Source organism: Schistocerca cancellata, chromosome 7, assembly GCF_023864275.1.
Source record: "Schistocerca cancellata isolate TAMUIC-IGC-003103 chromosome 7, iqSchCanc2.1, whole genome shotgun sequence".
In the NCBI taxonomy this organism is placed as follows: domain Eukaryota; kingdom Metazoa; phylum Arthropoda; class Insecta; order Orthoptera; family Acrididae; genus Schistocerca; species Schistocerca cancellata.
Genome location: NC_064632.1, coordinates 44,121,508 through 44,146,903, shown reverse-complemented (window position 1 = coordinate 44,146,903; position 25,396 = coordinate 44,121,508). Strand labels below are relative to the sequence as shown.

General features: G+C 45.7%; 1 protein-coding gene across 1 annotated transcript in view; it reads right to left on the bottom strand.

Annotated features, from left to right (window-relative positions):
- Positions 1-2,791: 2,791 nt before the first annotated feature.
- The window catches only part of LOC126092635 (transcription factor MafA-like), a 205,276-nt gene continuing 182,671 nt past the window's right edge, over positions 2,792-25,396 (bottom strand). Inside the window, exons 2-3 of the mRNA XM_049908358.1 lie at positions 3,665-3,877; positions 2,792-2,845 (exon numbers count right to left, since the gene is read on the bottom strand). Coding sequence (XP_049764315.1) covers positions 2,792-2,845; positions 3,665-3,877 — 267 coding nt within the window. The remainder of the gene's footprint in view (positions 2,846-3,664; positions 3,878-25,396) is intronic.

Below are 25,396 nucleotides of genomic sequence, written 5' to 3'. Positions count from 1 at the left end.
CCTAAAAACTAACTTAACTAGAAGAGATTAGAGTACGTTAAATCTAGAAACTACGACTAAGACCTCCATGTCCAGCCTGCTAAACTATTTACGATATACAATAGAGGTGTAACTGATTTTGTGCTTGGCTCAAAGTTGCTAATGAAAGGGTACTTGTGGTAAAAGTAATAAGGTAATGACGCTAGCGGTTTGTGTTGAGCCTAGAAGGCTCCTGGTAGAGTACATCAGGCGCAAGCACCTCCCGGCCCCGCCGACAACACGACCTGAACGGTGGTTTTCCCCGATCTACCATAGGTATCCGTCGGGTTGGGCTCAAAAGAGAGGAACCACAATTAAGATCCTTCCATCCAGGACGTGCGCCGCCTCTTACCAGGGGGCGTAGGTCCCTTGAAGAGGTGCCTAGCTTTAAGCTTCAGATCAGAAGTTATTAGTGTAATGGAGGTTGAGGTATAGGCTGTGTAGGTTTGTTGTACGAACAGTTCACGCTGAGCCAATGAGACTTACAATGATACGTGGTGTGGCAGTTAGCACCTTCCGGCCCCGTCAGCAACACGACCTGAACGGTGGTTTTCCCCGATCTACCATAGGTATCCGTCGGGTTGGGCTCAAAAGAGAGGGACCACAATTAAGATCCTCCCATCCAGACTGTGCGCTGCCTCTTAACGGAAGGCGTAGTTCCCTTGAAGAGGTACCCAGCTTTAAGCTCTTATTAGACATGGAGATGCTGTTAACTATTTACATATAAGGTGCAATCTGTTTTTAGGATTGTGTGTGACTTGTGCACCTCTTGTCGGTTGTTCCACTCTATTCTTTGAATTTGACTTTGTTGACACTATGGATCATCCGCGCTGGACGCTTCGATATCTGTGTTGGTGCCCTGGTCTGTATCTGTTTCTTCTTCATCACTCGTGGTGCTAATCATATCTGTGTCCCCCTGGGCATCGTGACGTCTGTTTGGACCGACTTGCCTTCGGTAGGGTCTGTTGCGCAAGTATTCTATTTGTTGGATCTTCGAGATTTCGTCCGTTAGTTTGTTGAGTTCAGTCCACCTTTCCGGGTCGCGTATTATATCATATAGTTCGTTATGTGTGTTCAGGCGATTTATGTGTACTGTGTGTCTTATGTTCGTGCGTTGTCCGCAGAAGAAGACAGTATGTTCAGGGGAACCTTCTTCCCCGCATGTGCATCTGTTAGTCCGCTGCAGACTCACGCGGTACAGGTGCGTGGGATAAGGGCCATGTCCTGTGATGAAATGTACCATGCCGCGGCTGGGATCAATATGTTTTAGTTTTAGTCTTTCCCGGATGTCAGGGAAGAAGTTGTATACACGGCAGCCCTTATCGCTGTTGGCCCACTCGTTCTGTATCCACTCGCCATGTTCTGAGATGGCGTGTTGTCTCAATCGGTACACCAGTGATCTGCCGAACCTGGTCTGTCCTCCCCATCCTAAGCCAGTACATTGCTGCGCGGTACCTGATGGTGATATCTGTGGGGAAGATTCCCATGACGACACATAGTGCGTCATTTGATGTTGTGTTGAATGCCCCTGTTAGTCGAAGTAGAACACTTCTTTGGCCTCGACGTACAATGGTTCTGTTGGTTGAGAGATTTAACCTGTGGGCCCCCACGTACTGGCAGCAAAGCATAGTACTGACTCGAAGAGAGCGCAATGGTATGTTTGTGTCACTGACAGGGGTAGAATGAATTGTTCCGAATTTAGCCAAGCCAGTTTGTGTAGTATCTTTTCTGCTTTGTTTGTGCATATTCGCATGTGTTCGTAGACGTTCAATCGTTCATCAATGTATACTCCTAGATAGCGTGTGACTGCTAGTCTTTTTATGTTTGTGTCCCCGATTTTTACTATTGGGTTCACGCACAGGATACCCTTTAGCAATGTATAAGTTGTTTTGCTTCCTGCTATCTTTAATTTATTATCTGTGCACCATTGGGTTATTGTCCTAAGTGTTCCATTGGCTCTTTCTTCTAGCTGGGCACGGTTGTTTGCTGAAACTACGACGAGTAGATCATCAGCATAAGCGACAACTCCATCTGTCAGGATGTGCTCCTCTAGTAACATGTTGGAATGTGAGATCATAAGGATGCGCAACGAAAATGTGGGGCAGGATACGTGTTGAGAGGTGGCATGAGCCCCCTCTCATATTTCTATCTTACGATTTTCCTCTCTGATTGCATGCAGTGAAAAGTCGCTATTCCTTCACACGCGGACTTCCCACGCAGCGTCTCTCGTCACCCGGGTGGTCCGGTGACAGGCGGGCTCTGCTGATCTGGAAAGCGTTAAGCCGACGGGTGTGAGGAAGTCGAGTGAACGCTTTGCAGACGCCGACATTGTCAAAAGACACGCCCGGAGGGGTCTGAAGTAGCGGCGGGGCTAGAGGTTCCGTTACTTCGCAGAAACTTAGCGAAAACACTTTCTGGCGGGCTACCAGCGAGGCGTGGGAATGACTTGTGTACCCAGGCAGTTGTGGCGGGAAAATTCCCGCGCTTTCTGCGGCTTGCTCAGGGCATAGCTCTGTGACGTAGCAAAATGAGCACAGAAATTGGCGCCAAGAATCTCCATTGGTGGAATGGTAGTGCTCCGGCAATAGAGTGGAATTTTCCGCCGGTTTTTGAGTTGCTGATTGGAACGTTTAACCACGGCCACTGTTGTGGGGGCGGGAATGTTGTGTGTTCGGCCTGTACGGGTGCTCTAGGTAGTTGGCTCTCGCCCTTCGGTCGAGGACGTCGAAGCAACCAGCCATCGCCTCCGGTACGCCAGATCGTGTTCTGGCAGTTAAGAAGACAGTTTGGTAATGTATGTCCGCAGCACCAGCAGATAGGGATTTTCCTAGGTGATAATCAGAGCTCAGCAGAGCGCGCCTGTTCGTCTTTTTCTAACTTTGTTCTGTCTTGAGTAGCAGCAATTAATGTTGGGTTAGCTGTGTGTCTCTCTTACGATTTGAGTGGCAAGGAATTGGCTCCACATACCACTTCGTCTTAAACCTCACAATCTAGTTTAGGGACAACTTCACCTTCATAGCGTTTGTTTGAGTATCCAATTTGAGCCAATTTGATGTATTATAAATGTTTCATGTTTTTATTATTTTGTTTATTATTTTGTGTTTAGTCTTAATAAATCATATTGTTATTTTGGACAGAACTTTCATTCTGTTAATCGGTAGAGCAATCCATCATTTCTCACCACGTTAATGAAACCTTCGTTTATTTAACTTATTTATCAAATTAAATTATTGCAGGTGCCAAACTCTTTTCTACTCCACTTGCAGGGTTGATTACAGTCAGTTCGCGTATATTTTTTAATCCATGTGCAACAGCAAAAGTCGGAGTTAGAATAGGGGGGGGCTTAGAGGATCATTTACATATGGAGATTCCAGAAGAATTTAGTGTTAAATACACTGCTTGCCCCGGCACCTCGCAGTGTTACAAATATACGGGGAAAGCTAGTAACCACAAAGAGCGCCACCCTACGAAAGGTCGGCGGAAAGAAGGTTCTGGAAGCGAGATACTGGAGAAGGTAGGAGAGTTCGGGAGGCGGCGACTTACCTGCGCCCGGAGAGCCGTGGCCCTGCGCGTGGTGGCCGTGGTGCGAGACGGGCGGCGGGGGCGGGAACGGCGGCGGGAAGTAGGGCGGCTGGAAGTCGGAGGCGGCGGCGGCGGCGGCGGCGTGGTGGTGCGACGTGGGCGTCATGCCGCCGCCCGCGCCGCCCGCGCCGCCCCCGGCGCCGCCCGAGCCCGCCCCCGAGCCGCGGTGGTGGTGGTGGTGATGGTGGTGGTGCGACGCGCTGAACGGCGACGAGCCGCCCGTGCCCGCCGCCACCGAGCCGATGGACGCGATCGCCCCGTGCCCCGTCAGCCGGTCCTGCAACGCGAGCGGGGGCGGCGTCTCAGCAACAAACTTTACATATTCACATACTCCTTTACCTTTAACCCAAATGAATACAGACTCATTTACAGATATTTTTCTTTTGTTACGAGTATACAATGACAATGCAGAGGTAGACACATAAGCAGATTTACCAAAGTCTTTATTTGCAAGTTCAGCCATGTGATAGGTACGGTAGGCAATAATGTCTCTGTCTACAAAACTTTCAAGTCCACCAACACTAGGTACTCCTGTACCTCCACGTACAATGGCTACAGTAAGCCAACCATTACCATGTGAAAATGTATCATTAAGATCAATACTAAAATTAAGTCTGCAACCACAGAAAACACACGGTCCGTCGACAAGTAACTGGGCAGCAACACTCTTCACTGGTATGCGGTTCTTCTTGTCTCCAGCTGTTGTGGCAAATTCGATGCCCTACAGACAGGCAAATGATGGAAAAGTTCTATGAATACGATATAGATCTGCATTTCTTATTCATCGATTTCAAACAAGCCTTTGACAGCGTAAATCGGCAAGAACTATATAGAGTACTGAAAGAAGTTGGTATATGTGCTAAATTAATAAGACTAACCAGAATGACAATGACAGAGACAAGAGCAAAAGTAAAGGTCCTTAGCAGAACAAGTGATAGCTTTGACTTTAATAAAGGTGTGAAGCAAGGGGATAGTCTCTCCACTGTCCTATTCAACATAGCCCTGCATAGAGCAGTAAATAAAATCAACAAAAGAGGCACCATATTTATGAAAACTAGCCAGATATGTGCATACGCTGATGACATTGCTATAGTAGGAAGAAATACCAATACACTCCTAGAAACATACCGGGCAATGGAAACAGAAGCCTTAAAAATTGGCCTCATAGTAAATGAAAACAAAACAAAATATATGGTAATGTCACAATCTGAGGCCAGAAGAACCCCTAAAAACCTAAACATCAATGGGAAATGCTTCAATGGAGTGTCCTCTTTTAACTACTTGGGAGCCCTAATAACAAATGATAACAGTATTGGAAAGGCTATAAGGGAAAGAATACAAGCAGGAAACAGAGCTTACTTTGCAAATATGCAGCTCTTCAAAAATAGCCTTGTTACAAGAAAAACTAAACTGCTAATATATAATTCCCAAGTCCGCCCAGTTATCACATACGGCTCAGAGGTATGGACGTTGACAGAACACGATAAAAGTGCTCTAAGAAGCATTGAGCGGAAAATACTACGCAAAATCTATGGGCCAATAAGGGAGGAAGAAAGCTGGAGAATACGCTACAATGCCGAATTACAAGAGTTAATACAAGGCAGGGACATAGTAAAATTTGTGAAATCACAGCGAATACGATGGCTAGGACACTTGGAGAGAATGGCAGAGGATAGAATTCCAAAGAAAATGATGAAAGGTATGATCCATTCAGTTAGGCGAAAAGGGAGACCTAGAAGAAGATGGATCGATGAGGTAATAATGGATATCAGCAATATGGGAGTCCGGGGGTGGAAAAGAGCAGCAAATAACCGAGAAGTGTGGAGGAAGATTGTTGAAGAAGCCAAGGCTCACCAAGGGCTGTAGAGCTACTGAAGAAGAAGAAGAGACGATATAGACGCCGTTCTAAGCAGACAATTTATAAAACTATTGAGAACATCGAATTTGCCACAACAGCTGGAGACAAGAAGAACCGCATACCAGTGAAGAGTGTTGCTGCCCAGCCACTTGTTGACGGACCGTGTGTTTTCTGTGGTTGCAGACTTAATTTCAGTATTGATCTTAATGATACATTTTCACATGGTAATGGTTGGCTTACTGTTGCCATTGTACGTGGAGGTACAGGAGTACCTAGTGTTGGTGGACTTGAAAGTTTTGTAGACAGAGACATTATTGCCTACCGTACCTATCACATGGCTGAACTTGCAAATAAAGACTTTGGTAAATCTGCTTATATGGTCTACCTCTGCATTGTCATTGTATACTCGTAACAAAAGAAAAATATCTGTAAATGATTCTGTATTCATTTGGGTTAAAGGTAAAGGCGCTCAGCCGCCCGTCCGGCGAGTTCACATGCATCTAACAAGGGAACCTCGCCATCGCACCCCCCTCAGATTTAGTCATAAGTTGGCACAGTGGATAGGCCTTGAAAAACTGAACACAGATCCATCGAGAGAACAGGAAGAAGTTGTGTGGAACTATGAAAAACATAAGCAAAATATACAAACTGAGGAGTCCATGCGCAAGATAGGCAACATCGAGGAAAACGTAAGCTCAGGTGTGCCGTGGTCCTGTGGTTAGCGTTAGCAGCTGCGGAACGAGAGGTGCTTGGTTCAAGTCTTCCTTCGAGTGAAAATTTTACTTTCTTTATTTTCGCAAAGTTATGATCTGTCCGTTCGTTAATTGACGTCTCTGTTCATTATTATAACTTTAGTGTCTGTGTTTTGCGACCGCACTGCAAAACCGTGCGATTAGTAGACGAAAGGACGTGCCTCTCCAATGGGAATCGAAAACATTTGATCGCAAGGTCATAGGTCAACCGATTCCTCCACAGGAAAACACGTCTGATATATTCTATACGACACTGGTGACAGCATGTGCGTCACATGACAGGAATATGTTGTCGACCCACCTAACTTGTACACTTGGCGAACGGGTAAAAACATTCTTCTACCTTGCCCGATTTAGGTTTTCTTGTGGATGTGAAAATCATTCCCAGAAATTTTAATTTTTCACTCGAGGGCAGACTTGAACCAAGGACCTCTCGATCCGCAGCTGCTCACGCTAACCACAGGACCACGGCGCTCGTGAGGTACAGCTATCCTTGAAGTTGCCTATCTTCGCTATGGACTACTAAATTTGTATATTTTGCTTATTTTTTTCGTAGTTCCACACAACTTCTTCCTGTTTTCTCGATTGATCTGTGTTCAGTTTTTCAAGGCCTATCCACTGTGCCAACTTATAACTAAATCTGAGGGGGGTGCGATGGGGAGGTTCCCTTGTAAGTAACTATGGGAGTGAGTAATCGGGTACTGTGGCAACTAATGATCTGGACATTCTGTGTGTGTGTGTGTGTGTGTGTGTGTGTGTGTGTGTGTGTGTGTGTGTGAGAGAGAGAGAGAGAGAGAGAGAGAGAGAGAGAGGGAGGGAGGCAGAGAGAGAGAGGAGTCCGGGTGATGGGCGGAGGGAGAGGGAAGGGTTCAGACGAATGTAAGGCAAGGCAGTCAATGCAAAAGTGCTGAAATTGGAGGCGGAAGATTGTAAGGTCGAGTTGGAGGATCTGTTTGTGTATTTCCAGAGTAAAGTGTATGACATGTGTAGTGTATAAGGGGCAGTAAAATAGAAACCGAAAACCCGCCACAACCGGACCATGCAATAGTTCCATTCAAAAGTGACCACCAAACGCGCTGAGACATTTGCCCTACTGGGATAAGCACACTGGACTCGCATTCGGGAGGACGACGGTTCAATCCCGCGTCCGGCCATCCTGATTTAGTTTTCCGTGATTTCCCTAAATCGCTCAAGGCAAATGCCGGGATGGTTCCTCTGAAAGGGCACGGTTGACTTCCTTCCCCGTCCTTCCCTAATCCGATGAGACCGATGACCTCGCAGTTTGGTCTCTTCCCCCAAAGAACCCAACCCCCCTAATGGGATACAGGAGGATTAATTCCTGTCTTGCAGAACGCCGTAGGCCGCTGATTGATCTACAACCACACGGTGCCCTGTTTGGAAACAAGCTGTCAGTGATCGGGACAGGACAGTTGGACATGGGGTCCGGAGACCTGCCCCAACGACTTTTTTTTCCTTACAAACTGACTACAAAAATTTCGATTTGAAGCCGAATTGTAACGCTTGAAAAGTAAATATTTAGGCCCGAAGGAGACTAAAAAAAGTGTATGAGTTACTTTAAATGTTACTTACTTGCTTTACACTAGACAGTGACATGGCAGCGTGAACATCAGTATGCCAAATCACAATATAGCTACAAGTTGTCCGCCGCTAGTGGTCTCGCGGTAGCGTTCTCGCTTCCCGAGCACGGGGTCCCGGGTTCGATTCCCGGCGGGGTCAGGGATTTTCACCTGCCTCGAGATGACTGGGTGTTTGTGTTGTCCTCATCATTTCATCATCATCCAGCAAAGTGGCGCAATTGGACTGAGCAAAGATTGGGTAATTGTACGGGCGCTGATAACCACGCTGTTGAGCGCCCCACAAACCAAACATCATCATCATAGCTACAAGTTGACGCACCTACAATAGTGAAGTTAACGAGGCATTGTTGTTTGTGCATATAGTATTATATAATCTGTGTTAAACACATCGTCAAAGGGATTGCGTTATTTTTGGAACAATACTGATTCACAACATGATGCAACGAAAAACATTTTGTTGTCAAACTACTAAAAATAAATCAAATACCGAATTCCGTAACTTTCACACTGGTTCCAATAAGACGGCAGTTTTAGCCCATAAATCGTGATAATTACGAACAAATCGCAATAGTTGGGATGTCTGCCACTTTTGCACTTCCTCGTCCGACAGAATCCGACGTCCATGCATGTCTTTCATCAGGTCGCCAAAGGTGTGAAAATCACACAGTGAAAGTCCGGGTTATACGGAGGATGTTGCAGTCACGCGTTTCTGTCCACGGGACAAACGCAGCTATTATTAATTGTCCATGATAAAATCCTCTACAGTTGTAAAAAAAAAATTATTTCTAAAACGGAAAGCACTAGCCGGTTTCAGGACATGTGTCCCATCTTCAGTTACATATTAAAATGTGAGACCATAAGGATCCACAACCAAAATGTAAGTCCTATTTTAACCTTAGTTGTGCATCGTCGTGGACTCACACTATAATATGCACCATAAACCGTGTCGTGGTTTCTTATCAGAAATAAATAATGCCTACGGACAAAGATTTACAAAAACACTCCAACCATCATCCACAACCAAAGGAGGGTGTCATTTAAAGTCTTGTCGGTAGGGCCACCAGAGTTTGCACGACACAACACCTGGAGCCGAATTATAACATCTGAAGCAGGCTTGACAAATAAGGCTATTCAGGAACAAAAGTAACCAGCGTTCTACGACCAAATAATAGTGCGGCAAAGGACAAGGATCAAACACAACAATGGAAGAATACAGTTTCTCTCCCTTTCATTAAAAAGTAACTGGTGAGATCGGAAAGATATTAGACAAATATAATTTCAGACCTTTTCAGGCCAGCAAAGAAAGTAAGTCACGCACTCCGATCTCTAAAGGATAAATGCTCTCCTCACACAGTGTATACGAAATTCCGTTTACGCGTAGTAAGATCTACACTGCAACTACTACGAAAAGCGTGAATACACGACTGAAGGGACATAAAAGCATTTGCCGATTAGGGAAAACAGAAAATCTAACTATCACAGAGCATGCCTATCGGTCGGGAAATGATAAAGTAAAGTTTTCCGTAAACAACACCAAAATTACGAACTAGTATCCACGGCTACACAGAGAATCTACTGAAATATATAAACAGGAGGTTAATTGAAACAGAAGAGAAGAAGCCATGAAACGTAGTGATGTATGGACGGTTACTCTACGGAATCGCCAGATATGTTTTATCTTTGACAGACAACAATCGATAGACAGGTTTTACCTCTGACGTGGCTTACCTGTGCTGATCACGTGCAAAGGGCACATTACAAGAGTGACGGGTCGCAGCTATCCGTCGTATGGGCTGTAGATCGCTTCGTAGATCGCTCGTGTGGGGGGAAATCGCAGCAATCGGTCGCTGATCGTGTCGAAATCCTTGATAGTCTGATGCATCTGTGCATGCAATATGGATGTCTGGCTGGTTAGCTCCCTCGTTTGTCTAGCTATCGAGCGTGGTTGTGTTGGTTTGTTTCGTCTTGTCCAAGTTGAGTAAGTACTTTAGAATTTATAGACATTCACGGACCACGAACCACTCTGAGAAGTGGAGGCTGGAGCTGACGTTCAAAAGTAATATAAAACACACCTTCCGATTCTGCAGCGATTAATATTTCGAAGCTTATGCTGTACAGAGAGAATTTATAGTAAGGTTATAATAATAATCATGACAACCTGGGCTCCATCTCATGATTTTACGTCATTTACGAAAAAGTTACACGCGTTATTAAAACTTTCAATGCACAATTTAACTTAAATGTTCAAGGCAAATATACAGATATGCTCATGGCCCTTGTCATTTGATATAATCTAACTCTCCTTCATTAAATTTTTAACGGGAGTTATAGTAATTATGGGTGCAGCTACTGACAACATTTTTATAGTCATATCGAGATTGCAAACTAGTTGTTCAGATATTTGCAGTTAAGCTGCAAGACTTATGACTGGAAAAGGAATTGGTGGCTCGGTGCTGTTGGTGCTCGCTGTGTGTTTTGGTTTCGTGTTACGAATTCTTCAACAACTGTTCGGTGTAAAATTCGTAACGAATACACTAAAGAACCTCTAAACAGAACTACAATTTACTCTTGGCACAAAAAATTGGTTGCACGGATTGTTCACTGCGGCATGATAAGTCACCAGCTGGCCCGCGTGTTGACGATTATGTCGAACGGGTTACGGAGAGCTTTGCCCGCAGTCCACAAAACTCAATCCGACGTGCGTCTCGGGAGACTGGCACTCCACAATACACTGGCGAATACTACGTATACGTTCACAATGGTACAGGAAATTAGTGATGCAGATAACGTTTCTCGTGGGGAATTCTGTGGGGAAATGTTGCATCGGATAGAGGACAAAGGGACATTCCTGCACACAGTAATCTTCAGTGATGAGTCAAAAATTCATACCAGTGACGTGGTTAACACCCACCACTGTAGAATATGGGCAACGAAGATCCACGTACAACACTGGAACACGCTCATGGCAGCCCCAAGTTTATGTGCCTTGTGCCCTTAGCAAACTGAAAATATTGGGCCCTTTCTTCTCTATGGAGAATACTACCACCGGTATTGTGTATCTGGAGAGATGCTTGAAAAATTTATAATGCCGCAGTTTGATGAAGATGACCGAGGTTGGATGGTTTACTACCAGCAAGACGGTGCACCATCTCATTTCTTCACGGAAGTTCGCGGTTTTCTCGATAATCGCTTTCCAGAGCCAATCGGACGGCCACCTCGCTTCCCAGACTTAACACCACTGCATTTCTTTCTATGGGATTTCATTAAAGACTGTTTGTATGTTCCACCTCTACCAAACAATTTATTCGACCTGAAAAATCGAATCTACGTTGACGCTGCATAGATTACGTCCGATTTGCTGCAACGTCTGTGGGGAGAAATTGATTACAGGTGAGGCGGTATGATTGCTGCGTCGCAAATTGTAGTCACATCGAACCAAAACGATACTGGACACTTTTATGTGAAACTTGAGGGTGTTTTCTACAAAATGACACATCTACAGATTCTTGAAGTTATATCAATACATTTCTGTATCATTCTACAGTTATAAAGTCCGTTTTGACTCACCCATTATGTGTGGCGCTGTCAGACATGGGACCTGTCAGTCGGCAAGACGTGCGGAACAAGGAGTGCCTCTGAGCCTCTGAAGACACCCTGCGCAGCTCTGGACGAAAGGTTCGGAACGGGGAAGTTCCGTGGCCGTACAGCACGTACAGCTAGGACATCCGGTCATGAAAGTCTTCATTATATGAAGATCCATTTCAAAACGTTCGGAATTGGGATTCCCTTTGCCCCACTCTCTGCTGGGGTACTTGGCTCAAAAGAACAAAGTCCTATAACTACGCCGACCGGAGTGGTCGTACGGTTCTAGGCGCTACAGTCTGGAGCCGAGCGACCGCTACGGTCGCAGGTTCGAATCCTGCCTCGGGCATGGATGTGTGTGATGTCCTTAGGTTAGTTAGGTTTAATTAGTTCTAAGTTCTAGGCGACTGATGACCCCAGAAGTTAAGTCGCATAGTGCTCAGAGCCATTTGAACCAAGCCTATAACTACCCTTTCCGATTTCAAGATAAGGCAATGGAAAAAAATCTCATATATCTTTTATGAGAGTGAAGCAGTCTTCTACGTTGGGCCCAAATATCAACCTGATGTCTTAAGAGAACTACCTCTGCAAAGAAATTACCCTTCCTCAAGCAGGGGAGGGTATGGGTCGATGTAATGCTGTTGATGGAAAAAAAATCAGAACATTTCGGAGCCAGTGTTCTGGGTACCCGAAGAGTTAGAGTACTTTCCAGAGAGCATACATGTTATGGATCCCCCTGGTGTTCTCATACAAAACCACACACTGCGCGTGCTTGAAATGCACGCGGTCCGTAACTGAGAACCCAGCTGTGAGGACGCCATTAGAGGGAACAGGTGCCGGGTGAGCCAGAACGAGATCTCCGCGGCCATCCCGGACGAACCACTGGCAGCTTTATGACGCACTCGCCGGCTTGGCAAGTGCCAATGGCTTCCTAGTACCCCGCAGCGCAGGTGATTGCATTCTCTCTGAAGTACCGTTGGGGATAGCCTATGGCCCTTGTCAGTTACTGCCGGCGGACGTTAACAGTCTCAACTACAAAGGCAATCAGCCGCCAGCGACATACACGCGGAGATTGGTACATACCCAGGAACAGACGTAAATTAATTGTAAAACAGAATCACCTGCAATTACAGTTTTCTGCACCTGCTGGACGTCTCTTACGATACCCACAATGGTCAAGAGGCAATGTACTCGCATCCGGGTTGTCCAGATTTATGATTTCCGTCGCTTCCACAAACTAATAAAGGCGAAACAGGAGACGGCGGATTCTCTTTCCCCATTCCAAGTCCAACGTGGGGTAGTGTTCGATCCATAATGACATCAGCGTCGACGTGATGCTAGACTGTAACATACTGCGGTGACAGAAGTGGTGGGACACCTCCCAATACCGAGTCTGAACTCCTTCTGTCTGGCGTAGTGCAGGAGCTCGACGATGGCATGGACTAAACAAGTCGTTCTAAGTCCCCTGCAGAAATATTGGGCCATGCTGCCTCTACAGCCGTCCATGATTTTGATGGTGGTGGTGGTGTGTTGGGGCTTATGGGCGCTCAACACCGAGGTCATCAGCGCCCTGACACACATTAAAGGAAACGAATGTGGACAGACCTAAGAAAACTAAAGCGCACACTCAAAGAAAGCAGGAAAAGAAGGAAAATGCTACATAAGAAAGTAAATCCTAAGGAAAGGGGAAACATGGCAACAAAAATGTCACAGGAAATTGTTATTGGCTGGCCACTTACATAAAATATGGGCGAGCTTGTCACACAGTGAGCAAATTAAAATCCTCTCCCTAAAATCTTTGTAAAAACATTTGACAGGGCACAGAACTTTAAAACTTTCACCACATTCGTCCGAGTGTTGCCTAAAAGAGATGGCAGGTCCGCTGGCAAGTCAGCCGCGACCCGCTGGTCAGAAAATAAAACGCAATCCAATAAAACGTGGCGCACAGTGACCTGGACGCCACAAGCACCACACATTGGAGGGTCCTCTCGCCGGAGGAGGAAGCCATGCGTCATAGGGCTGTGGCCTATTCGAAGCCGAGTGAGGAGAACTTCGTCTCGTCGATGGGGCTGAAAGGAAGTACACCACACACGCGTTGTGGGCTTGACTATACGGAGCTTATTGTCAGTCACTTCCAGCCACTCATCCTCCCACCGACGCATGACCCGTGAGCTCAACAGCGAGGTGAGTGCGTGCAAGGGGATAGCACACTGAGATACTTGTGGATCGAGACACGCCTCCTTGGCTGCGAGATCTGCCGTTTCATTCCCAGCAATGCCGACATGCCCCGGAACCCAGCAAAAAGCTACAACCTTCCCCAGTCGCTGTAGTCGAAGGAGGGCATTCTGGATGGTCTGGACTATTTTGTCTGCCGGATACAAACGTTGCAATGAGTGAAGGGCACTGAGTGAATCGGAACAGACAAGAAATTTAGGAGAGGAAGAATGTCTCATGTACTCCAGTGCCCGCAAGATCGCAGACAATTCTGCATCAAAGACAGTAAAAGTCTGAGGCAGTCGGACCTTGAGGACACGATATGGAAAAACAACTGAGCAACCAACAGAATCCCCTTGTTTCGACCCATCCGTAAAAACAGCTACATAGTCGTGGTGCTCAGATAAAATGGCAGAAAATGCTACACTAAAAACGGTGGCAGGAATGCAATCTCTCTTGTACTGCAATAAATCTAAAATCACTCTGGGCCTCTTGAGTAACCAGGGTGGCAGGCGGTTAAAACCTTGGATTTGGGGTTGTACAGACTCCACACCGAGGGACTCTAGTACACGTTGCACACGAATCCCAAACGGCAACGTAGCCTGGGGACGGCGGGAAAAAAGGCGGTCCAGAGGTGGATGGGCAACAAGACGGTGAGCAGGCGAGCTGGGAGCTGCAAGAAACTTACAAGCCTGGCGCACCAGCAGGAGCTGCCGCCGGATGGTAAGTGGCGGTTCCCCAGACTCAGCACAGAGGCTGGATACGGGACTGGTCTGATAAGCACCCGTGGCCAGTCGGATCCCAGCATGGTGAACAGCATCAAGGATCCGCAAATAAGATGGCCTCGCTGACCCATATACTGTGCAGCCATAGTCCAGCCGTGAACGCACAAAAGCTCCATAAAACGGAAGGAGACGCGCCCTGTCCGCGCCCCAAGACCTGTGGCTGAGGCACTTGAGAATGTTCAGTGCCTTCAGCGTTCTGGCTTTCAAGTCACGTAGGTGTGGCAGCCATGACAACCTGGAGTCAAAAATTAGGCCTAGAAACCGCACTGTGTCTCTAAAATGTAGGACAGTATCCCCCATATGCCATGCAGGCAAAGTAAAAAGATGACGAGAACGATTAAAAGTGTTGCCGATGCAACATTTTGACCACGAACTGACCCCTCGATTATGTCCCATAAATGTTTTATGGGAATCATGTCGGGCGATCTGGATGGGCCAGATCATTCGCTCCAAATGTCCAGAACAAATGGCGAACTATTATGGTCCAGTGACAGGTCACATTGTCATCCATAACAATTCTGTCGCTGTTTGGGAAAAAATTTATCTTCAGGTAACTGAACATAACCACTTCCAGTCTTTGATCGATTCAGCTGGACCAGCGGACACATTCAATACCGTGTAAACACAGTCACACAATTAAGGAGCCATCAGTCGCTTCCACAGTGCCTTGATGCCTACGTGAGGTCTGCACCACACTTGAATCCTACCATCAGCGCTTACAAACTGAAATCGGGACTTTTATGATTAGGCCACTGTTTTTTCAGTATGCGATATGGTCACAAGCCCAGGAGAGGCGCTGTGGACGATGTTGTGTAAGCGTATTGTCATATCGCTGGCTTAGTTGTGGAGTATCTTTGCGGGCAGCCGCGTCTGTAGAGAGTCGAGCGCGGGACACGGAACTGTTATGTTGGGTAGTGTGTAGCTCTGCATGTGAGAGGCATTGTTAGTACGGAAGTGTTGCCACAAGCGCTATTACAGTAAAGTGACAAAATAAGCAAATGATTCAGAGGAAAGTGCGTCAAGAAGTAATTTAAAAACGTGCAGTGCTGCTGATAACGTATTTGTGTATCCTCTCGTTGCGCGTCGCACCGTTCATCAATCATCCGCGCCGTGTTCGGTCCCCAAGAATGAACTAATGTGAAGCAGTAAAAGTATTCACCACAAAAGAGAGCAGTTAAGTGCCAGTGTCTTGTAGCGAGCGTGAGAATGTGCGTTCGATCATCGCGTTCCGCATCATCAACAATCAGCCGCGTCGCGACGGTTACGCGCACGCTCGTACAGCTGAGAACTGTGAAACTTAACTTTTGTGAACAGTGTTAAAATCTACTACTAGTGTCAAGGAGGACTGCTACCAAATAGCTGAGTATGCGTGACGAGCGTAAGAACTTTCGTGCGATCATTCGGCTTCCGCATCATCAACAATCACCCGCGTCGTGTCGGTTACGCGTACGCTCGTTCAAGTGATATTATGGACAGATAATCATCAAGATTGTTAATTGGGATAAACATTTACGATTTAGAGTGTAAACGGTGTAACCTGTGATTTCTTATCGTCTCAGAATTTAGTTGTTGATACCAGACGTAGAACAGTATTGTGCTTTGACATTGAGTGGCTCCCCTAACTTGCTTGCATGTTTAGATAGATAATTTCAGGCAAGCCAGCAGCAGTGTGGAGGAGAACAGTACGACCGCCGCAGGATTATCAGGTACGTGGAGTGGAGTACGAAACGAAAAGCCAGTTTAAGGCTAGGCGCGCACTGGCGATTTTCCGTCGCGCGATTTATTTGTCGCAAGAATGAAACACAGTGGCTCCAATAGGAGCGCGCGCACGTGCGGCAAAAAAGTAGGGGCGATTTAAAAGACGCAACCGGCCCTATTTCATTAGCCGTCCTCACCTTACTTATACGTTTGTGATATATATATGGAGAAGAAGCAGTGGCACGTTTGAACTTGCAGGTCTATAGGGTGGTTCAATCGGAGGACCGCTCCACACGAATATGCACATATCCTGTGACATCACGGGTATACCGTTTTCTCTCATCGCATAAAATGATTTTTATTTGTGTGCGTGCGTTCAGAGATCGTGGAAGTATGGCCTTAACACGTGTGTCCAATATTTTGTAATCAGTTTGCGAAGTGATACCACCGCATCATGCTACGAATTTACCGACAGAGACAAGAAGACTACTACTAATTTCCGATGTGGACAAGGAGATTAATACCGGTTATCACCAGGTCAACGATGCCTATTACCTTTACCTCCTTCTGAAGCAAAAAAGTAGATCTTTCAATAACTTCGTTTTTTTACTCTCTTACCGATGCATTCTTTGCATATATACTACAGGTCACCTCTACGAACTGGCGCTATTGTTATTAGCTGCTCGTTTTCTTGGAGGTCAGCGCACATGACATATCGACAGAAAAGAAACGAGACTGTTGGCATTAATAAGTGACTCTTTGTCGTAGCGTATTAGTGTGCCTTTGCATTTCGACCTTTAATCGTGTCTTTTTTGCGCTGTGCGAAGTTTCTGACACTCGATCAACATATTGACAACCATTGGACAATTTACTACATACATCGTTTTGTGCTCCGCCGTATGCTTATAAGCTGTGAAACATCACAGTAGCCTCATGCAAAACGACCTGCAAGAATATTTTCAACAGGGCATATGTGTGAGGACTCAAATGAGTCCTACCTCGCCGGCCGGTGTGGTCGAGCGGTTCTAGGCGCTTCAGTCTGGAACCGCGCGACCGCTACTGTCGCAGGTTCGAATCCTGCCTCGGCATGGACGTGTGTGATATCCTTAGGTTAGTCCTACCTAGACGATGACCACCACTGTATGAATACGTTTGTTGGTACACAGATCTGAGGCATTGTTAAACTGATCGTACACTACCATTAGGTTGGCGTATTTGGTTGAAACTCACCACAGCTTAAGTACTCAACTGAAGGTTGAGAAACACTATATCGTTTGACGTAAATTATTTAGCATCCCACATTTAAGATACAAAGCTATGTACTGTCCATAGGCTGCCGCCACATCGCTTTGACGTCCGCAGCTATTGAAAATTTCTAGGGCCTACAAAAATCCGCAAAAAATCTAAAATTCGCAGTAGTTTCGATCTCTATAATTCCTCTGTGCATGCTAAAAATATGTTTTTTATTTTAATTTGGCCTATATCGAAATCGCAGAAATTTATTTTTACTTGTTGATTATGCAAATACCCTTCTCTGCAGTGGATCTTACCAATGTGCCATATCACATATGTGTGAGATTTAAAGTATCTCCTACAAAAAACTCATGCAAATTCTGAAATTCACATGCGGTTTAGATCTTTATAGCGTTTCTAAGAATATAAAAAATCAGGTATAAAATGTTTTCGGACTTCTTGCTGCCTCAGTTCCAAGTAAAACCTCGAGCTTTCGACAATTACGAGCACTGCCTTCTTCAGGGCAATAGTCTGCTACAGCAGGCACAATGCATTTCGTAGCGGAAGTGGCAACGCAGTCGCAACCGACAATTCCAGAACTGCTGCCTTGGCTATTGCCTACAGGATCAGTGGAGCCCTGTAGCTGTCAAACACCAACTAATGTTGATAGTCCCGTTTGTTCTCTGTGAGACGGTGCAGCGACGTTAAAAATTTACTGCAAGGCGTAGTAGAAGGTTCTAGCGCTGAAGAATGTTACGAGTGTCTCGTCTGAAGAACCAGGTTGAAGCAAAGTATTCTCTTCGCAGTCGTTCACTATTAACTGCAAAGGTTTCAGTTTTTTTGCAGTCAGTATGGAAAAGGCCAGAAAAAATCACTCTATTGGCAATAAGCTAATTGCTACTTCACGTAGAAGCAGCTAATTAACGTTAACGGTGGATCGCGTAGAAAGAACGGCACAAAAACCGTTGTACTATTCGGTACTAGAACAGGGTAGTAAACGACAGACTGCACTGTTAGGGACGTTAATCACCCTTACGAGGGGCTAAGACGCCGCAAACGCGCCACGGCGATATAGTTTCCGCTTTAATGTAGTGGCGGCGATAAAAACTGCCATAGAAACGACTTCCTTATGAGATAGTCTTAAATCATTTTACTGTAGTGGCTTTTCTGTGAGGAATCCAAGTGAAATACTGCGTGTCATGTATATCCAAACACTTTTGTTGCTGTGTAGCTAGGAATAAAAGGTCGTTTCGAAGTGTAACTCTGCTCTCTGGACCATCTGTTACGCAAGAAAACCCATCAAACGTGAGCAGTGAGAAAATGTTATATTTAGAGTACTAAACATGCTATGCCATTACACGCAGCAGCGTAACTGATATCAGTATTGACATCGGTCGCAACAAGTTCTGTTATGGGTGAAGGAGAAAAAAGGTGTATATTCGTGAGACTTTTTCCTAACTGATGTACACGACTGAAAATTGTGTTCAGTGTGTAGTGTGAGAAAAGTAACATGAAGGAGTTGTTGTTGTTATGGTCTTCAGTCCTGAGACTGGCTTGATGCAGCTCTCCATGCTACTCTATCCTGTGTAAGCTTCTTCATCTCCCAGTACCTACTGCAACCTACATCCTTCTGAATCTGCTTAGTGTAGTCATCTCTTGGTCTCCCCCTACGATTGTTACCCTCCACGCTGCCCTCCAATACTAAATTGGTGATCCCTTGATGCCTCAGAACATGTCCTACCCTTCATCCCTTCTTCTGGTCAAGTTGTGCCACAAACTTCTCTTCTCCCCAATTCTATTCAATACTTCCTCATTAGTTATGTGATCTACCCATCTAATCTTCAGCATTCTTCTGTAGCACCACATTTCGAAAGCTTCTATTCTCTTCTTGTCCAAACTATTTACCGTCCATGTTTCACTTCCATACATGGCTACACTCCATACAAATACTTTCAGAAACGACTTTCTGACACTTAAATCTATACTCGATGTTAACAAATTTCTCTTCTTCAGAAACTCCTTGTAAACACTTAATGGTATAAGAATTTTATCATAGCACAAATGGTTACGAAAAGTAAGGCACCGATCAGAGAGATTTATAAATCTATAGCAAAAGGATTAAAGTAATTTTGTCAGTTATTCGTGACAGGCATTTGTCAGAGTACTGAATGTGCGCTAACTTTTGAAAATGTAAAGTTTTCGAATTCTCTCCTTTTTCTCGCCGTTGAACAGCCTGACCATTTCGGTATTAGACCACCCGTGTTTTGATTCGGTCGTTACGAAAGAGGGTTCAGTGTGATATACAAGGTGACAATTATTGAACTCTGTCAAATAAAATCGTCATAACTTCTGAACGGTTTGCGTTAGGACGTTCAAACTGTACGGTTGGCCGTGGGGCATGATGGGAATTAGTATGCGCATACACGTGGTTTGGTTTAGCAACGAAGCCCACTTTCATTTGGATGGGTTCGTCAGTAACCAAAATTAGCGCTTTTCGGGACTGAGAATCCGCATTTCACGATCGAGAATTCTCTTCACCCTCAACGGGTGACCGTGTGGTGTGCAGTGTCCAGTCACGGAATAATCGGTGCGACATTCCTTGATGGCAAGGTGACTACCGAAAGGTTTTGAAAGATGATTTCATCCCCATTCTCCAAAGCGACCCTGGTTTTGATAAGGTGTGGTTCATGCAAGACGGAGATCGACCATAACGAAGCAGGAGAGTCTTCGATGTCGTGGAGGAGCACTTTGGGGACCGCGTTCTGGCTCTCGGATACCCAGAGACCACGGGCATGGCCCTCGATTGGCCGCCATATTCTCCGGATCTGAACACATGCGACTCCTTTTCGTTTGGTTATATTAAAGAGTTTTTTCCCATGTTTGGTTATATTAAAGAGGTGTCTTGAAGGGAGGATATAAGATGAACATCAACAAAAGCAAAACGAGGATAATGGAATGTAGTCGAATTAAGTCGGGTGATGTTGAGGGAATTGGATTAGGAAATGAGACACTTAAAGTAGTAAAGGAGTTTTGCTATTTGGGGAGCAAAATAACTGATGATGGTCGAAGTAGAGAGGATATAAAATGTAGACTGGCAATGGCAAGGAAAGCGTTTCTGAAGAAGAGAAATTTGTTAACATCGAGTATAGATTTAAGTGTCAGGAAGTCATTTCTGAAAGTATTTGTATGGAGTGTAGCCACGTATGGAAGTGAAACATGGACAGTAAATAGTTTGGACAAGAAGAGAATAGAAGCTTTCGAAATGTGGTGCTACAGAAGAATGCTGAAGATTAGATGGGTAGATCACATAACTAATGAGGAAGTATTGAATAGGATTGGGGAGAAGAGAAGTTTGTGGCACAACTTGACCAGAAGAAGGGATCGGTTGGTAGGACATGTTCTGAGGCATCAAGGGATCACCAATTTAGTATTGGAGGGCAGCGTGGAGGGTAAAAATCGTAGGGGGAGACCAAGAGATGAATACACTAAGCAGATTCAGAAGGATGTAGGTTGCAGTAGGTACTGGGAGATGAAGAAGCTTGCACAGGATAGAGTAGCATGGAGAGCTGCATCAACCCAGTCTCTGGACTGAAGACCACAACAACAACATATTAAAGAGAAGGTGCACAGCAATAACCACAAAACCATTCCTGAGCTGAAAATAGCCGTTCAGCAGGTCATCCACAACATCGATTTTCCGACACTTCGGCGGGTCATGCAGAATGTCCCTATTCGTTTGCGCCGTATCATCGCCAATGATGGCAAGCACATTGAACATGTCATAACCTAAATCCGAATATCTGTAGTGACATTTAAATGTTGAATAAAGTGTGTGCACGAAGCAGTTTTTAACTAATTTACGTTTTTTCCCATGTAGTTCAATAATTGTCACCCAGTACATTGCGGATGACACCACTGTACTATCAAGAGAGGTGTATTCAATAATTAATGCTGACAAAAGAATAGACAACGCCATTAAACTGGCAAATGAATATTAAAATTGTAAGTCTGGCGGCAATTGCTATGACCACAACCAGAAAATAAGACCAATAAAAGGATGAAATGTACGTGTTTTGGAGTAGTGGAAAAACTGATATTTCTGATAGCAATGATTGGCGGGGGAATATAAAATTTTACCTTTCAAGTGAATAAATACACTCCTGGAAATGGAAAAAAGAACACATTGACACCGGTGTGTCAGACCCACCATACTTGCTCCGGACACTGCGAGAGGGCTGTACAAGCAATGATCACACGCACGGCACAGCGGACACACCAGGAACCGCGGTGTTGGCCGTCGAATGGCGCTAGCTGCGCAGCAATTGTGCACCGCCGCCGTCAGTGTCAGCCAGTTTGCCGTGGCATACGGAGCTCCATCGCAGTCTTTAACACTGGTAGCATGCCGCGACAGCGTGGACGTGAACCGTATGTGCAGTTGACGGACTTTGAGCGAGGGCGTATAGTGGGCATGCGGGAGGCCGGGTGGACGTACCGCCGAATTGCTCAACACGTGGGGCGTGAGGTCTCCACAGTACATCGATGTTGTCGCCAGTGGTCGGCGGAAGGTGCACGTGCCCGTCGACCTGGGACCGGACCGCAGCGACGCACGGATGCACGCCAAGACCGTAGGATCCTACGCAGTGCCGTAGGGGACCGCACCGCCACTTCCCAGCAAATTAGGGACACTGTTGGTCCTGGGGTATCGGCGAGGACCATTCGCAACCGTCTCCATGAAGCTGGGCTACGGTCCCGCACAGCGTTAGGCCGTCTTCCGCTCACGCCCCAACATCGTGCAGCCCGCCTCCAGTGGTGTCGCGACAGGCGTGAATGGAGGGACGAATGGAGACGTGTCGTCTTCAGCGATGAGAGTCGCTTCTGCCTTGGTGCCAATGATGGTCGTATGCGTGTTTGGCGCCGTGCAGGTGAGCGCCACAATCAGGACTGCATACGACCGAGGCACACAGGGCCAACACCCGGCATCATGGTGTGGGGAGCGACCTCCAACACTGGCCGTACACCACTGGTGATCGTCGAGGGGACACTGAATAGTGCACGGTACATCCAAACCGTCATCGAACCCATCGTTCTACCATTCCTAGACCGGCAAGGGAACTTGCTGTTCCAACAGGACAATGCACGTCCGCATGTATCCCGTGCCACCCAACGTGCTCTAGAAGGTGTAAGTCAACTACCCTGGCCAGCAAGATCTCCGGATCTGTCCCCCATTGAGCATGTTTGGGACTGGATGAAGCGTCGTCTCACGCGGTCTGCACGTCCAGCACGAACGCTGGTCCAACTGAGACGCCAGGTGGAAATGGCATGGCAAGCCGTTCCACAGGACTACATACAGCATCTCTACGATCGTCTCCATGGGAGAATAGCAGCCTGCATTGCTGCGAAAGGTGGATATACACTGTACTAGTGCCGACATTGTGCATGCTCTGTTGCCTGTGTCTATGTGCCTGTGGTTCTGTCAGTGTGATCATGTGATGTATCTGACCCCAGGAATGTGTCAATAAAGTTTCCCCTTCCTGGGACAATGAATTCACGGTGTTCTTATTTCAGTTTCCAGGAGTGTATAATAATTATTTACGTTCATGATCTAAAACTCCGTACAAAGCTATCAAAGGAGCGAGTTCCAACTCATCTCAATCGTCAGTCTTATTAAGTCTTATTATCGACAGTCTTACTATCGATAAATAAAAAAATAAACCGATGGAAGTTTTGGGACTGTAAAAACAATCAGGCTACACAGCTCTTCAGCCTGTAGGAAAATAAGAGACACAAAAAACTGTCGTAGTTTTGGTAGTCTATACTCTACAGTACTGCCATGTTGAACACAGAAAATAGTTGGAAAAATTTATAGACAAGTCAGTCGTGTTAGTAGCGACAGACCGAGCTTCAGGCCCTGGGTCAACAAATGAACAAAAACGCATTCTGGCGAATTTCGTGGAAGGAAGTATTTGATTAATTTCGTTACGAACTATTGCGTAGACCCATTGGTATCGTCAGAGGCTTTGCGAGCAAGCGAAGAAACTTCATGTGAAACAGAACGAATCGTACGTCGATTCTGTCGCGTTCTAAGGTACAAAAGGTACGCAGATGCTGAATAAGAATGTATTAAATGAAATATCTGAAAAATGTAAAGCAACAGAAAACTGTTTCCAACGACTTTATTATGTATACTGCCATAAGAAGTAGAATACCTTAGCATTGTCCGACCAAAAACCGTCTTACAGACCCACCTATAATGGCACCTGAAATATAGCTGATTTTTATTTACACGCACACACAAGCACAAAGAAACAAAAAGGATTATGTTTAACGTCTCGTCGATGTCATTATCATTAGAGATGGGTCATAAATTTTGTCGAAAGAAGACGGAGTAACTAATTATGAGCTTGATTAGCGATAAGCTATTTTGGGCAATCGCAGAAAACCCTAATCTTATTGGCCGAACATGTATTTGATGCCTGTCGTTCTAAATAAGAGCCCATTGCCTAAATAACAGAGACTGTGCATTAGCAGAGAAGACTTTCATCACAGCAAAAAGTGACTAGACCCTATCAGGCAATGATCATTCAGCAGCTAGTTTTAAATTTCGCTGTAGCGACTGTGGCTGGTTTTGCCTACCCATGAAGGTGGAATAAATGAAGAGATTAAAGACATACCGCTTAATGTCTAAACACGTATTTTATTCGCCAATGTTCTACCACACATTGGGTTTCTGTTGATTACTGAAGGACCTTCACTGCAATGGAAAAACCACATGTTTGTGAAACTGAACTACCAAAGCACTTCATCAGGTACAAAAAATGGCTCTGAGCACTATGCGACTTAACTTCTCAGGTCATCAGTCGCCTAGAACTTACAACTAATTAAACCAACTAACCTAAGGACATCACACACATCCATGCCCGAGGCAGGATTCGAACCTGGGACCGCAGCGGTCGCTCGGTTCCAGACCGTAGCGCCTAGAACCGCACGGCTACTCCGGCCGGCTTCATCAGATACAGATAACGGAATGAAATAGTGTGATGTCACGGTTTTTTGGATCCAATTTTCATATAGACTAGCATGTTTTTGTGTTCCTAAGGAACCTATCTACATCTACATATACAGTGCGCAAAGCGACAGTGCAGTTTATCGCCGGGAGCATAGCCTACCACTATTACCGATTTTCTGTCCCATTCTTTTCAGGTATTGACCGTGAGGAAAATTGATGTCTACATGTCTCTGTACGTGCACTGATCTTATATTCATGATACCTACGTGAGATGTACAGGCGTTGGACTAAACTAAGGAAACACCGCTAGAAATGCATGTTTGAACGTAAGTACAGAGTGACAGTTATTGAACTGCATGAAAAAAAAAAAAAAAAACGTAAATTAGTTACAAATTACGGCGTGCACACGCTATACTCAACATGTAAACGTCACTACACATATTCGGATTTAGGTCGTGACATGGTCGATATGCTTACCATCGTTGATGGTCATATGGCGCAGATAAATAGCGAAATTCTGTCTGACCTGCTGAGGTGTCGGCAAATCGGTGCTGTTGATGACCTCCTGAGTGGTTGTTTTCAGCTCAGAAAAAGGATTTGGGGTTATTGCTGTACACCTTGTCTTTAATATAGCTCCACAAAAAGGAGTCGCATGTGTTCAGACCGGAGAACGTGGCAGCCAATCGAGGCCCATGTCAGTGGCCTCTCGGAACCCTAGAACCAGAATGCGGTCCCCAAAGTGCTCTTCCAGGACGCTATGCACTCTCCTGCTTCATGGAGCTCCGTCCTGCATGAACCGCATCTTGTCGAAACCAGGGACGCTCTGGCTAATAGGGATGAAATCATCTTCCAAGACTTTCACGTACCGTTCGGTAGCCTCCTTGCCATCAAGAAATACCGCACCGATTATTCCGTGACTGAACATAGCGCACCACACAGTCACCCATGCGAGTTCGCAGTCACTGAAATGCGCCAATTTTGTTTATTGACGAACCCATCCAAATAAAAGTGGGCTTGGTCTCTAAACAAACCATGCACACGCGTACTAATTCCCATCATGCCCCGCGGCC